The sequence below is a fragment of the Pseudopipra pipra genome, chromosome 2 (assembly GCF_036250125.1).
Source record: "Pseudopipra pipra isolate bDixPip1 chromosome 2, bDixPip1.hap1, whole genome shotgun sequence".
Lineage (NCBI taxonomy): Eukaryota > Metazoa > Chordata > Aves > Passeriformes > Pipridae > Pseudopipra > Pseudopipra pipra.
Genome location: NC_087550.1, coordinates 61,392,315 through 61,407,610, shown reverse-complemented (window position 1 = coordinate 61,407,610; position 15,296 = coordinate 61,392,315). Strand labels below are relative to the sequence as shown.

The following is a 15,296-nucleotide window of genomic DNA, read 5'->3' as shown; positions in this document are numbered from 1 at the left end:
TGAATGTGTCAGTGATATGTCCAAATCTGCAGACTAAGCAGGGTCTGAGCAGCCTTTTGCACAGGGATTACAATAAAAATTAAGCAGATGTTAGTGGTAGTTTGTTTGGTTTGGTTTTTTAATCCACGAAGCTTTATATTTTTATGCTCCTTTTTTCCACCTAAGTGAGTTTTGGCATTTTTACCTTCAGAGTCCAAGAGAACTAAAACAATGTTCATCCAATATATATTTGTTTTAGGAGGCAGTGATGTACACAGCATATGAAATTAATCAAATGTGATAACTTATTCTCTGTCAATGTCTTTGCAGATCCAGTGGATGTTATAGATGTAGATTGGTCCAGTCTTATGCCAAAGCAGCCAAAAGAACCACGTGAGCCTGGAGCTGCTCTCTTAAAATTTACACCAGGTGCTGTTATGTTGAGAGTTGGCATTTCCAAGCGATTGGCAGGACCAGAGCTCTTCACCAAAATAAAAGAGACTTGCCAGAGAGTGTTAGAAAAACCTAAAGGTAATTTCTGCAGGGATTAAACTGTCTTTTGTGCTTAGTGAAAAAGTCCTAATGAAATGTGCATTAGTTCATTATTTTAGGTTTCAGAGACTATAGAAAGTGTATAATGAGTATTGTGTGAAAATTATGGGATGTAATACAGCAGCATGTCAGTCAAATTAGTGTTTTCATTCCAGCAGTGATGAGGAAGTCTAGACTAATAACCAAAACAAAAAAATTTTATCTTAGCGGAATATTCTTTTTGTGAGACCGTTCATGCTTTCCAGCCCAAAGTGTATCAGTAGTGTTTTAGAGAGCTAAATATCTTTTTCAGTGAACCAGTAGTAATGTCGCAAAAAAGAGATAAGATTTTTTATTTTCTCTTAAGGTCTACTGCCTGTCATCTTATTTTTATTCTGAGGATCCTCTCTAGAATTCATAGATAGGAGTTTTGGGGTCAGAATGAAGGCACTAAGTGAAATTTTTATATTATACCTCTGCTAGAAGTGGGAAGTTCAATACACAGGTTTGGAATTTGGACAAAGTGTGTCATAAGACATGCATAATAGATGGTTTGGGCAGGAACTGTATCAGTGCTGTTTACTGCAGTGCTGTAGAGTAAGCAGGGCTTTTGCATGAGAAAGAATATTGATTTTTCTCTTTGCATCACAGGAAACAGTTGAGCTGCTTGCAACAAATTGCATGGTAGAATGGTTGTTTTAGGGCTATGAAATATTTGCTTTCTCTAAGATCTCTGTGCAAATTATTGCATGATTTAAATGTTAGAAAATTATGGCTTATAAATAATAGTATCTATGGAGCTCATGTTCTTTTTGGTTTTTTTACTCTGTATATTCTAGTTCTTAATTTGAAACAATACTTTTCAATTCTTTACATTATTCTTCATGCAGTTGTCTTGTTAACCTCACAGTCTCAGATAAGTGGGAAAAAAAAAACCCAATCCAAAACTCCTCCTAGTCCTGCTAATCTCCATCAATGTCACTGCTTGTTTGAGCCATTTGAGTTGTATAACTATTAATCCTGGACTGTTGCTAGTGCTTCTACTTTTTTTTTTCCTCAAGTCAATAAATATTGAGTCTTCCTGGGGATACAAACTGATATAATAAAGGTATGGCTATGTCTCTTTCCCTGTAAGCTTTGATTTTGCTATATAATTGAATGCTTTTTACCAGGGATTCCTTGCACTGCACTGCAGAATCACTGTACCTGGCCAAAATAATCTCAGCGATCCTTGCATGCTTCCCTAGAAATAAACAAAGTCCTTAGTGATAATAGGAGGCTCTCCAGCACTGCCTCTGGACTGTCCTAAGTATACTCAAATTCAGCACAACTTTGTTCTGGAGAGGAAGGGGGATTTGAAGTACCTCTGTTGATGCCTCTTTGGTGTGTGTGCAGTCTCGTGCATTGAAGTTGCTACACATGGAACTGCCAGCAGGCTTTCAATGTATGCACTTCTTCTGTAACCTGCCAGGTGAATGTTCTTGGTGTAGTGATTACACAGCCACAGCACGTGTATTCTAAAGGAAGGCACAAATATGATGCCCTAAAAAGTGAATTAATTCAAGCTAGATATGTTCAGCGTGTGTTACAGTGAAAACACAGCATTTTCACTTTGGACTTCTTCATGGTGGTATAATTTGTTTCCCTGTCTTATTCCTGAGTTTGCTGTTCCCATCTTTGTTCTTGTTGAGGATGAAAAGTTTATGGTAATACTCTGAAATGCAGAAAGAAAGGAAATGATAGGTTGTTTAGGGGTTGGGGGGTTTTAGTTATTTTTTTCTTTGGAGACAAAAATCTGTAGTACATGATGGAACTGAGATTTGTAGCTGACTTGTCCTCTATCTATTATATTCATTTGTTTCCTCTAAGGATATGGACAGGCTTACTTGCCAGATATACTCAGCAAGCATCTGGCACCCAGGAAGACTCTGCAAGCTGTCTGTGTTACCTTTGAAGTGACCTTTTTGTGTCTTGTCACTTATTTCCATTTTTTGATGGACCTTTGAGGTTGTCTTGATGATTTCAGTGCAATTCTCTTTAACCTGCCCTTCATTGCATGTAACTTTTTTGTTTCTTTTCACCTTGTTTAGAAAGAAGTCTTACTGAGCTTCATCTGAATTCTAAGTGGTTTAAAAATGCATCTTTGTCCTCTTCTGTATGTATACTGCCAAACTGCTGTAGCAGTTAGATGCTATATTTTTCCCAGGTTTCTTGGCATCTCTGGTGAAGTGTTAAATTCCCTGCTGAACACCCACTTACTATATAGAAGCAGCTGGATTGGTCTTAGCCACATACCTTACCTTTTTTTTTTTCTTTCTATTATATCATAATCTTCCTATTTATTGTAAAAGGGTTATAAATCAGTGAGCTGTGGTCCAGCCACTCTTTTTGGGTTTGCCTGCATTTCATAGAAACAGACTTGTTGCAGAACAAGATTCTCCTCAGGATCCATCTCTTGTAGAAGTGTTCATAGAATCATAGAATCGATTGGGTTGGAAAAGACCTCCGAGATCATCGAGTCCAACCCTTGGTCCAAATCCAGTCCATTTACTAGATCATGGCACTCAGTGCCACGTCCAATCTGCGTTTAAAAATCTCCAGGGACGGTGAATCCACCACCTCTCTGGGCAGCCCATTCCAATGCCTGATCACTCTCTCTGTAAAGAATTTTCTCCTGATATCCAACTTAAATTTTCCCTGGCGGAGCTTAAGCCCGTGCCCCCTTGTCCTGTTGCTGAGTGCCTGAGAGAAGAGACCAACCCCCACCTGGCTAGAACTTCCCTTCAGGTAGTTATAGACGGTGATGAGGTCACCTCTGAGCCTCCTCTTCTCCAGGCTAAACAACCCCAGCTCCCTCAGCCTCTCCCCATAGGACTTATGCTCCAGTCCCTTCACCAGCCTTGTTGCTCTTCTCTGGACCCGCTCCAGCACCTCAATATCCTTTCTGAACTGAGGGGCCCAGAACTGAACACAATACTCAGTCGATCTGCTCACTGTTTCTCCTGGTAAATGTGCTGAGGGGCTGTCACTTTGAGTATTGTTAACAAATGCATTAGGTGAGCTGGTAGGAAGGGGTAGTTCATTAGCATCTGTTGACTTGTTCTCTAGTTTCATCCACCACATATGAAAGAATTATTCTAGATAGTTCTATTTCACTCCCGCTTAACCATACAGACCCTGTGTTGATACTGGTACAGTTATCTGATGTCTTGCAGAGAAGTGAAAATTAGACTACTTTATGATTAATGCAAGTGGTAAACACCTTTCTTCCATCACACAGGTCTGACCATAAATCATACCCTGTCTTCTGTCCGGACCTGTCACTTGATTTTTAGGCTTCTCAGTGATGGCTGTCTCAAAATTGCTTCCCAGTGCTGAAGCTAAATAGAAGAATACCCATCCTTCCCTTTGAATGGCAAAGGATTTGTTAATGCTGTTTTATAAACTCTAACATCCTTTTTTTTCCAAACCTCGGTATTTTTTAGAAGGCAGAAATACAAATAGTAAAATTTTAAGGAATTTCATATAACTGTATATTGCTGTTCAGAAATACCATGTATATGTTAATCTCTGCAACTATGAATTCTTTCTAGATGCAGAAAACCTTTTTGAACATGAACTGGGGGCATTGAACATGGCTGCACTTCGACGAAAAGAAGAGAGAGCAGGTCTTCTCAGTAATCTGGGTCCTTGCTGCAAAGCGCTGTGCTTTCGGAGGGATTCTGCAATTCGTAAGCAGCTAATGAAGAACGAAAAGGCAAGTACTTTGCTTACAGTGCTTGGTCAAAGTGTGGCTTCCACTAAGCAGAGCATTTCTCTTGGGAGATAATTTTTGTGTTTGTTGTTCTGAAGTAGACCTAGTCCTATAAATAATTAAGAGACTATTATTTAGAGAGGTTTTAGGGTGTTTATTTTTTACTTAAAATGAGAGATTAAGTATGAGACTAGAGGTAAGTTCTGTTTCTTCTCATTTGGGGATTTAAATTCTGGAGATACATTTTCTATATCTAGAGAATGCATAATAAAAGTAACTGGGTAAAATACAATTTCAAAGGCAATTGTTGAATAATTCTCCTACTTAAGATTCCGTATACTTTTATAAGAATTTTAAGAATTTAAGTTAAAATTGAAAGAAAAATTACTTTAGCCATATTTGCTACTGCAGTGGAATTTATGATCTTTCATGCTAATAGAAAAATCATTAATTCTCAAAGTCTTTTCTAGTGGAAATGTATGATTTAACCTCTAATTATTGAGAGTACTTGAGAGTAATTTCTCAGTTTGCATGTTAAAAGCCATTGTTTTCAGTTCTTTCTTTTTTTATTTTTCATTTTTCATTTCAACAGGGTGCAACAAAACAAACTTACACAAATTCTGCAGCAATGGACAGTGACTTGTTACGGTTAAGCCTACGGTTATTCAAACGGAAAACTGTCTGCCAGGTTCCTGGGCAGGAAAAGACAGAGGACAGTAAAATTCCACAGCCAGCTCTCCAGCAAGAAGTGTGTGTGACTTGAGCAAATGACTGCAGTGGCACTTACCAGTTGATTTCTCACTACGAGTGTTGGTGTTGCTGTTTAGAACTGGTTGGTTGGAAAGTGACTGTAGAAGATAGAAGAAAATACTCCATTTGTACACAGATAAGAATTACTGGCTTTGGATGCCAATAGGAGGAGTAAAAAATAAAGACTTGTGTGTGAAGGTCTCTGCAACTTTTATAATAGTGAATCTTACACTGTAACATAAACCTGTTTTATGGTGCATCAAGTGTAATAATGTGAAGATGTCTGGGTTTAGCAGTTTATAACACCTCTTGATATTAAACTGAAGAAAACTAACTGGGTATCTTTTTCCTTATTATGAATGGGTTTTCCCGCTACCACCTTGGTCCCTCAGTACATCTGGAATTTCTTAAGTAACTTCTTTCCTAGGAGTCTGTCTGTCTTCACTTTCCAAATCCCTTTCTTGTCACAGTAGCCTCTGGTATGGATTTGGGCCAAATTCTAGCTCTTTTCCATCTTTAACATAGGTTTCCTTTACTGTCATTTCTGGACACAAAAATGTAGTCTAGTCAGTTAAGGCTCCCCTTCTTGTTGATGAAAAAAGAAAGTATAAAACCCAAAAAACTTTAGGAAATGATTTAGGACCAGTTTTAGGTGCCTGTATTTAGCAGACTAACTGCATTTTGGAAATGCTGGTGGCTTACAAAAAGAACTAACACATGCATTTTGAAAAACAGCTGAAGGACAATGCAGTCATCGGTCACAGCCAGCACGGCTTTGAGGGAAAAGTCCTGCTTATCCAACCTGATTTCTTTCTATGACAAGGTAACCCACCAAGTTGATCAAGGGAAGTCAGTGGATGTAATCTTTTTGGATTTCAGTAAAGCTTTTGATACTCAGAATCTCTGACAGGATCCTTCTGGACAAAATGTCCAGCCCACAGCTGGATAAACACATCATGTGGTGGGTGAGCAGTTGGCTCACGGATCAAGCGCAGAGGTGAATGGGGTGACATCAGACTGGTGACCAATCACTAGTGGGGTTCCACGGGGCTCCATCTTGGGCCCTGTGCTCTTCAACATCTTCGGAAATTACTTGGATGCAGGACTGGAAGGGATACTAAGCAAGTTTGCAGATGCTACTAAATTGGGAGGAGCTGTTGAGTCTCTGGAGGGCATAGAGTCTCTGCAGAGAGACCTTGACAAATAAGAGGGCTGGACAGTCACCAACCATATGAAGTTTAACAAAGGAAAGTTCTGGATTCTGCACCTGGGGTGGGTCAACCCTCTATGTATGTACAGGCTGGGGAACAAGAGGGTGGAGAGCAGTGCTGTGGAAAGGGACTTGGGGGTCCTGGTTGATGGCAAGTTGAACATGAGTCAGCAGTGCCCTGGCGTCCAGGAGGGCCAACCATGTCCTGGCAGGCATCAGGCAAAGCATCGCCAGCCGAGGGAGGGGATTGTCCCGCTCTACTCTGCACTGTGGTGGCCTCACCTTGAGTTCTGTGTGCAGTTTTGGGCACCACAATATAAGAAAGATACTAAGCTCTTAGTGTTCAAAGGAGGGCAACAAAGATGGTGAAGGGCCTTAAGAGGAAACTGTATGAGGAGTGGCTGAGGGCACTTGGTCTGTTCAGCCTGGAGAAGAGGAGATTGCGGGGAGACCTCATTGCAGTTACAACTTCCTCATGAGGGGAAGCACAGGGGAGGCACTGTGACTATTGACAGGAATGATGGAACAGCCTAAAGCTGAGTCGGGGAAAGTTTAGGTTGTATATAAGGAAAAAGTTCCTTACCCAGAGAGTTATCAGGCACTGGAACAGGCTCCCCAGGGAAGTGGTCACAGCACCAAGCATGTCTGAATTCAAGAAGCATTTGGACAACATTCTGAGGCACATGGTGTGATACTTGGGGGTCCTGTGCAGGGTTAGAAGTTGGACTTCGATGATCCCTGTGCGTCCCTTCCAGCTTGGGATATTCTGTGGTTGTATCATATATTTTACATTCTGTTAATTTTCAGGGCAGATCAATCCCATGCAGCAACTGGGGTGTGTTTTACAGTTGATGAGTTTCAAGAGGTTTTGGATGTAAAGGCAGTGACCAATGATGTTTTTGCCCATTTCATGGGCCCGATTAGAGACTCATCAAGCCTTGGCTTAATTTTGTAAGAATTGTTTTCAGTTTGAGAAGTTAATATCTTGTGTGGGATCTTTGGATTATACCAGTAGAGTGTGTTTAGGTAATCTATGGAGTCCTCCATGTGAAATTGAGACTTCTAAAACTTCAGACTACGTCTCTGTATGCACCTCTATACTTTTCCTGCATTTAAACCTGAACTGTTGCTTTGAATTCTGCTCATAGAGGATGAGAAAAAAAATCCATAGTTATGCCTTGATACTGGCTTGCTGCAAAGCAACTTGCTTTTGTTTTTCTCATTCAGGTTGAAAATGAGTTATGAACCACTAAATTTTTTGACAGTTGGTTTATATTAGTTTTTTTAACCTTTTTGTTCACTTGGAACCAGCATGTTGAAGTGGGATGCTGAGTGTGCTGTTGAACAGCAGGTCTGTCTCACATCTCTTGTGATTACTGACAGTTGTATTGGCTTCAAGCAAAGGCCTAACTATGAATAGCAATTCACTTCAAATACAAAGATTTCTTATTATAATGCTTTCTGTAACACCTAGTACATAAATGTTCAGTAAAACGGTTAAAAAATTGTTAAAGAAGATCTGAGAGGGGTTTTATTTCTATTTTTGTAAGAACCCACACAGCAGTATATAGTACTCGTGTAAAATATAAATTACATAAAAAATCTGCCATTTGTTTGATTCTTATTAAACTATATCATTTGGACAAAACTTTATCTTCTGGTTTTTGCTTGCTGGACATTTTTAACCTGCTAATCATTATTTTTAATGTCATTGGTAGTTTCATATATGCTTATAAAAAAATAATGTGTCTTAAACACACTAGTACCTGAGCAAGAGTTAACAAACCAAGTCTATTCAACATTTAAATGCATTCTCACCTGTTTTATAGCTACAATAATGCTACCTTTAAGCTGAAAGTATTAGATCATTGCCACCAATTATGTTAAGGCCTATTTTAATCTCTGTCTCTAGAAGACATAAAAATGTTTGATAGCTAGAAACAGCCTTATCTAGTACATAGATTCATGGTGTGGCATTTAATTACACTGTGCTTACTTTAAACACTCTTCCTGTAAAACAGTCAAGGTGTATATATGCACTTAGTTTGCAGAAGAATATTTCACACTGCCCTAGAAAATGAAGAATAAAGTAGGTTTGATGGGCTGCTTTGGGTATTTCCTGAAGTGACAGTGTCCTATCAAAGCCAGTGTTGATCTGTACCGTCATTTGTTGGGATTATACAAAGAACAGTGCTGAAATTGCCTCTTATACACGTTTGTTTTGATTCAATTTGCAACACCGAATGAGTGCAGAAGTGTGTTACAACACTGGCAGAAAACATGCCTGTTCCTCTGGGAAGCACTAAGATTTTTGCTTTTTTTCAAGCAATTTTCCATCACCTATCAGGAATCACTGTACACGTAGATCCCAGTAAGTGTGAAATTCCTGTATATGAGTATTTTAGTCTCTGTCATTTTAACTAAAAATAGTATTTAGTTTGCAGGGAATATAAGTTAAAAACTGTCATTAGGTAATTTTACAGTAGTTTTAAGAAAAGGACAATTGTTTACAATAACTTTAGAAAAGTAGAATTGCCCACATCCCAGTTTCAGAAAAAGGCATGAAACTTGTCTGAATTGCATACCTTGCTTTAGAGCCTCTCATCCCCTTCCCTGTGTTGATCATCATTTCTCTGATGGGGTGTACTCGCCCTTTTAGCCTTTGCATGTCTTTCTCCCTATTTCTCCCCTAGTTTGATTTTGTGTGGAAAAGAGTACATGGAAGAATTTTATTCTGTTTCACATTTTGCAAGGCTTCAAGAGGGTACACAGGAGCCTGTAATGTTTCAGGCACTGGGCCATGGACAGGGCTGAACGTGTGCCTTCAGTGCCCTTGTGTGCTCCAGCTCCAAGTCTGAAAATGTGGAGAAGCATCTTCCCCACTCAGTTTCTCCTTTTAGGCTGTGGCAGCAACTTTAAAGCGGTCCCTGTACCAAATTAGAGATGTCAGTCCTTTCTTCTGCTCAGCCCATGCTGTGCCTAGTTGGATGATAAATTAGTTTTAAGCATCCCTAAAGTGCGGTGTGGAACGTGGCGCTGCAGAACAACAAGCTGCCGTGTGTGCTGGTAAGATGAAGCAGGCTTTCACCCAGGTGAAATGCTATGCCCAGCTCTTGCAACCGCAACGGATACACAGAGCAGATTTTTAGAGCCTCAAGACACGAATGGGACTATGACCTGTATCTTGGGATATTGTCATGTTCATTATCTGAAATAGTACTTTAGGGCTATTACCGCTTCAGCTAGTGGAGGGAGATACAGATTTTGACAGAGGGCCATCTGCACAGTGTACTCAAAAGACTGAGTTTAAACAATTTTACTAAATTAAGGCTTTTATTTGAATTGCCTCAATGCAGTTGTGCTCTCCCTTTTCTGAAGGGATGCCCTTCAGCAGGGAGCAAGCTGACTGGAGCTGTTGTGCCTGTATGAGGCAGGACACAGCATGTGTGTTCAATTCTAACAGTTGCTACCAGCTAGAAGAGTTCAGGAACCTCCTGTTTTGCAGTAGCGGTCAAAGTTTGCTTTTCAAAGGGTCTTTGTACAAAACAGTTGTTTTTACTGTAGAGGTCTTTGCTTTAATGCAAAGGGGAAGCCCGAGGAGATGGTACCAAATGCTTGGGTTTGGTACACCATGTTGTATAGGGGGTAAGGTATTGCGGGCAGCGTGGGCATCCGAGGTTTTTTGGATGCACTTTCAGGTAACACATGGAGAATGGCAAACAAACTGTTAAAATATTAATAAAAAGTTCTAAAGAAAGCCCTAAACTCAAAGCAATGTGACCAAACACCAAAGATGCAAAGGGTTTCTTAAACTGCTAGCCTCCAGAGAATTTGGAAATTTGTCCTATCAAAATCAATAAAGGAGACCAATTGTGTGGGAGAGACAAGTGCATAGCATTCAATGGCCAAGTGCCTGAATTTTTATGGAAAAAGACTGTTTTTATACTCAACAGCCAGTGTTATTGCCTCTGCCCTATCAGTAGGGATCAATCGATGAAAGAGGGAAGATAAATGTATTCTGGGAAAGCTTAATTTCTTGATATCAGCTTTCACTGATGGGGATGCACCTGCCACAGGCTTACTTGTTCTCCTTAGTGATGAAGTCGAGGTATTATCTATGAAGTGTCAGAAGACATGCTAGTACAAACTGCTGTGGCACAGAGCCGTGTGCTGCCAGATTTTAAGTGTATGTTCATGTGTGAAAGGATTGTGATGATTGTGATGGTTGCAAGCTTGCAGTTCCTAAACAAGGGATGATTGGAGAAATGGGGTTTGGATGAGGATTTCAAGAAAGCTTGCAGCTTTAGGGGGAATGAAAAAAGCTCTTTCTCATTAACGTCATGATTAAATTTGTTGTTTGAACGTATTAAGGGTATGAGGAGTGCTTGAGGCACTGCATGGAAACTATGTGAGGAAGGGAATAACAGAATTGGGGCACAACTGAGTAGCACAGGTTGTAGTTGTCAGCCAGGGAGTGTGGCTTCACACTCCTAGAAGCCAGGAGCTCACTCATCAGAATGATGGAGACAAAAGGATGTAGGTATGCTAACTGAGCATACAGTGCACTGATGAAATACTCTGGAAGCAGGCTGTGTAACCATAACATGGTTCAAAATGGGTGTTTCCAGAAGGGAGAGGAGTAGTTTTACTACTCTCTGTAGTACCTGCAAATTCTCACCTGGTCTGCCCTGGTTTGTTTCCCTCTGCTTACAGAAGCTGGATTCAACCCACAGACACAAGGAGCCCTGAAAACGAGAAGCATGGAATATGAATTTTGTCTTCTGAAAAATTGAGAAAGTGAGAAGTGGGGAGAAAAAACTCAAGGTCAGCAAAAGAACAGGTGGGCCTAAGCTGCTTATATGTACTTTTAAGACAGTAGCCCCCTAAGGACCTGAATAGATGCACACAAGATTTACCTTCTCTCTGAGTTGCAAAGGTGCCTTGTGCCAGCAAGAAACCTGCAGTTTGTTCTATCTTAGACATCATTCCTTTGTCTGTGTCTTCCATGCTCACAGAAAATATGTTATCAAGAGGTTTCAGAGGACTTTTGAAACGTCTCACACAAGGTTACGAGAAAAAAAACAAGCTGTAGCAAGTGAAGAATGAAGAAATGACATGAATTTAAAATTAACTGGGAAACAGAAGGTAAAACAGAGGATTAAATGATCACATCTCATCACAAACAGCTCACAGTGGGTGACCTCCCTGTACATTTGTTATGTAGGAAGGAGTTGACTGAGAAGCAAGATGAGAAAATTTGCAAATTACAGTTACAACTGGAGTAAAACCCGAGGAGATGCGTTTGCTGCCTTGTGGCCCATTCATTTGGCTCATTTCAAGTCCTTCTGCCAGCGAGCGTCAAGATGTCCAAATTGATTCTATTTGATTTGCATGGCAAGAGTTTGGTAGCAGGAAGGGCTACAGGAATGGCTTCTGTGAGAAGCTAGCAGAAGCTTCCCCCATGTCCAACAAATCCAATGCCAGCCAGCTCAAGATGGACTCACCACTGGCCAAGGCCGAGCCCAGCAGCAATGGTGTAGCGCCTCTGGGATAACAGAGTTAAGAAGGGGGAGGAAAAAAACTGTGCCTTTTCAGATGGAGAGAGTAGTGAGAATACATAAGAGAAACAGCCCTGCAGGAACCAAGGCCAGTGAAGAAGGAGGGGCAGGAGGTGCTCCAGGCACCAGAGCAGAGATTCCCCTGCAGCCCGTGGTGCAGACCTTAGTGAGGCAGCTGTGCTCCTGCAGCCTGTGGAGGTCCATGGGGGAGCAGAGATCTACCTGCAGCCCATGGAAGAGCCCACACTGGAGCAGGGGAATGGAAGGAACCCACACAGGGGTAATTCATGAAGAACTGCAGCCCACGGGAAAGACACGTGTTGGAGAAGTTCAAGGAGGGCTGTCTTCCATGGGAAGACACTGGAGCAGAGGAAGAGTGTGAGTCCTTCCCCAGAGGAGAAGGAAGCCCCAGAGACAATGCTGATGAACTGACTGCAGCCCCCATTCCCCAACCCCTGGTGCCACTGAGGTGGGGAAGGTAGAGAATTTGAGATTAAAGTTAAGCCCAGGAAGAAGGGAGGGGTGGGGGCAAGGCGTTCTGAGATTTGGGGTTTATTTCTTGTTACTCTACTCTGACTTGATTGATAGTAAGTTAGATTAATTTTCCCCAAATTGAATCTGTTTTGCTCATGACAGTAATTGGTGAGTGATCTTTCCCTGTTCTTATCTTGACCCACAGGCTTTTCATTATGTTTTCTCTCTCCTGTCTAGCTGAGGGAAGTGAATGGAGCGGCTTTAGTGGGCACCTGATGTCCAGCCACGGTCAATCCACCACATCAACATATCACTGAAGCAGAAAATTTAATCAATGTCCATACCTTATAGTGCCTGCCATACATTTGCAATATCAGTGCCAGAAAGAACCTTATAGTTCATGGAAAAATTCAACCTGATGTAGAGAGATGTGTGTCAAGCCAAAAATAGAAGAATACACAGAAAAGATGATGTACACAAAGGTAGAAACTGCACTATGAGTAGGTTCCTAATGCAGGAAAGGTTATCACAAAGCAGGTGAGAGAACTTGCGGAAGGCATGGAAGATCCTACATCAAAGATATTAAAATTCTTGGGACCGTGTCCTTAGAATGGAAAGGAGCAATAGTAGATATTATTAAATTTTGTGAAATAGTGGTCCAGAAAAACGAGCACAGAAAGTAACTTTTTCCTGCTCCTTATTATAGAGCTCAGTTGTAATTCAGTAAAATTAAAAGTGACAGAACTAAATAATAAAATGGAAATTCCTGTTTTCCTCACAGTGCCTAATTAGCCTTATAGTTCAAGTTATAGGACATTGCAGAAGTTAAAACTTACCAACATTTTCAAAAGGACTGAGCATGCTGTGAGCATATACAGCTGTTCCTGCTAGGTAAACTAAGTCTGCATCTAAGACAGCTTATATTATATGAATTTTTACACAATGGGGAAGGCTGTCAGGCATTGTGAGCTTCTGGTACCCAGCAGTTTGTTTCTGTGTGAGCAAGCTGTCCTAGCTCCTGCAATAGGATAGCTGCCTGTTGGGAAAAGCCTCTGACCCAGCTGCCAAATCACATGGGGCATTTGCTTGTGGAGAATTCAGATTGGGATGGGCCAGGTTCCATCACACAGTCATTCAGACTCGGACAATCACGTTCCTGTGTTTCAGAACCCGCCTGGGCATGTGTAAATCTTTCAGTGTCATATGTGTAGGCTTAAACTGCTCATCTCTTGGAGACTGTAAGAGCTGCTGAGCAGGCCATGTCAGCCTGTGTCTAATTCTGGTAGAAAATAGAAGACTCTATCTGATGGCTTTTGAATTTCCCTTTGAGGTGTCTGGTTAGGACCACTGTAAGAGAGAGATAAACTGACAGGTAACATGCCTGACTGTGACATTTTTCCTGCATGATCTGAATTTCTATTTTTTTTTCTTTGTGGAAAAGTCTTTTTTGCCAGCTTATCCAAAAGCAAATTGCCCAAATAATAAATGCACTGTTAAATTCACACTTAGCAGCAACTATTCTGTTCTTCCCTTTCCCCAGGCAGTGGTACCCCTCTTTGCAGATCTCATCTGATGCATGAACTGTCAAAACATAAATGGGCAACTGTGACTTCTCTGCTGTCTGCTCTGGAATGATAGTATAATCTGTATGCTGTATTCATGCCTTTAACTTCCACTTTTATTGCTATAGTGTAACCCACTCTTTTTTTCTTTCTTGGTGCACAAATTACGAAGATGGCCTTGCCTATTTGTCAGTAGAATCTAAAGTGTATGCAGGGTGTGATGCACAGTTCTGTCTTGTTGTTTGGTCTAGTTAACACTGCATTCATAACTACACATAAAAAATGAGAGTGCTGTCTAATGACAGCTTAGCATAAATCATGGCATCCTCTGGCCCAAGTGGAAGCATGGAATCTTAGCAGATCTGAAGCTTAAAAAAAAAAAAAAAAAGAGTGATAAACATTGCTTTAAAAACATTTCTAAACCCATAAAAAACAGAGCTGTTCTGTTCATTGTACATGTTTGTATGGGCATGTGAACCTTTTCCTGAAACATAGGACCAATGGCATCACCATCTACATTGAAATATCATCATGAGAGTGCTACATAACCTCAAGATTTGCTTATAAGGAATTGCTCAAAATAGGGTCCCACTTCAGCACTGTTTTAGGAAAAGCGATTTAATACTGCTCAAATATCATAAGAGCATAAAACATTCTGATTTTGCTTAAATTGCTGGAGCCTATAGCAAAATGCATTGGATAGTTAGTAAATAAGGCAACTGGATAGAGAATTTGAGAGTCAGACTTTTTCTTTCTGGCAACAGACATATATCAGTTCCAGGCTCGGCTCAGCCATGCATATCTGGACAGAAAGGAAAGATCACATTTATGTATGGGAGATTCAACTCTAATTTTCACCTGTATAAACCAATGTGAAGTGTGAAGAGAATGACATGATAAAATTGATGTACTACCAAAGTGATAAATCCAGTGTCTGAAAAGATGTTTTCCTTCCCTGCTTGCTTCTGAACCGTAGAAATTGGTTTTCAGCTTTTCACCCGAGAACAAAAGAGGAGGATTTATCAGGTGGGGTTTTTTTTCTTTAGAAATATTTTGTGTTGCTCTGAAAGTACCTAATCATTGTTGTATTGGTTTTTTGTATCCAAAAGAGGAATGTTAGTTAAAAACCAGGAGTTTTCTTAGATTTGTCCCTGATTATTACTGAAATACATATATATATATATGTTTTTACTACAGTTTACAGAGGGTAATTGTTCTGGTCTGGCCAGGGGACACAGGCAGCAGAGTTTCTGCCATCATGCAAAAGCCTGTCAGGTGCCTCTGCTGTAGTCTCTTGTGTTGCTCCTGGCCATGAGCTAGGGACAGGGCAGCTCAGATGAGAAGTATCAACATGTTGGCCATGGCCAAATGGGGCTGGTCACACCTCAGGCTTTTCATGGGCAGAGGTGTCCTTAAATGTTTGCAATCAGCATCTTTAGGAGGATTTACATGATGCCATGGTTTTTAAGCAGGGCATA

The 15,296-nt window shown here is 40.7% G+C and overlaps 1 protein-coding gene across 5 annotated transcripts in view; it reads left to right on the top strand.

Moving 5' to 3' along the window:
- The window catches only part of ZC3H13 (zinc finger CCCH-type containing 13), a 46,867-nt gene extending 41,519 nt beyond the window's left edge, over window positions 1–5,348 (top strand). For all 5 annotated transcript variants that reach the window (XM_064645707.1, XM_064645706.1, XM_064645705.1 and 2 more), the window contains 3 exons: window positions 310–510; window positions 4,104–4,267; window positions 4,857–5,348. In XM_064645707.1, coding sequence (XP_064501777.1) covers window positions 310–510; window positions 4,104–4,267; window positions 4,857–5,027 — 536 coding nt within the window. In that variant the 3' untranslated portion in view covers window positions 5,028–5,348. The remainder of the gene's footprint in view (window positions 1–309; window positions 511–4,103; window positions 4,268–4,856) is intronic.
- The last annotated feature ends 9,948 nt before the right edge of the window (window positions 5,349–15,296 follow it).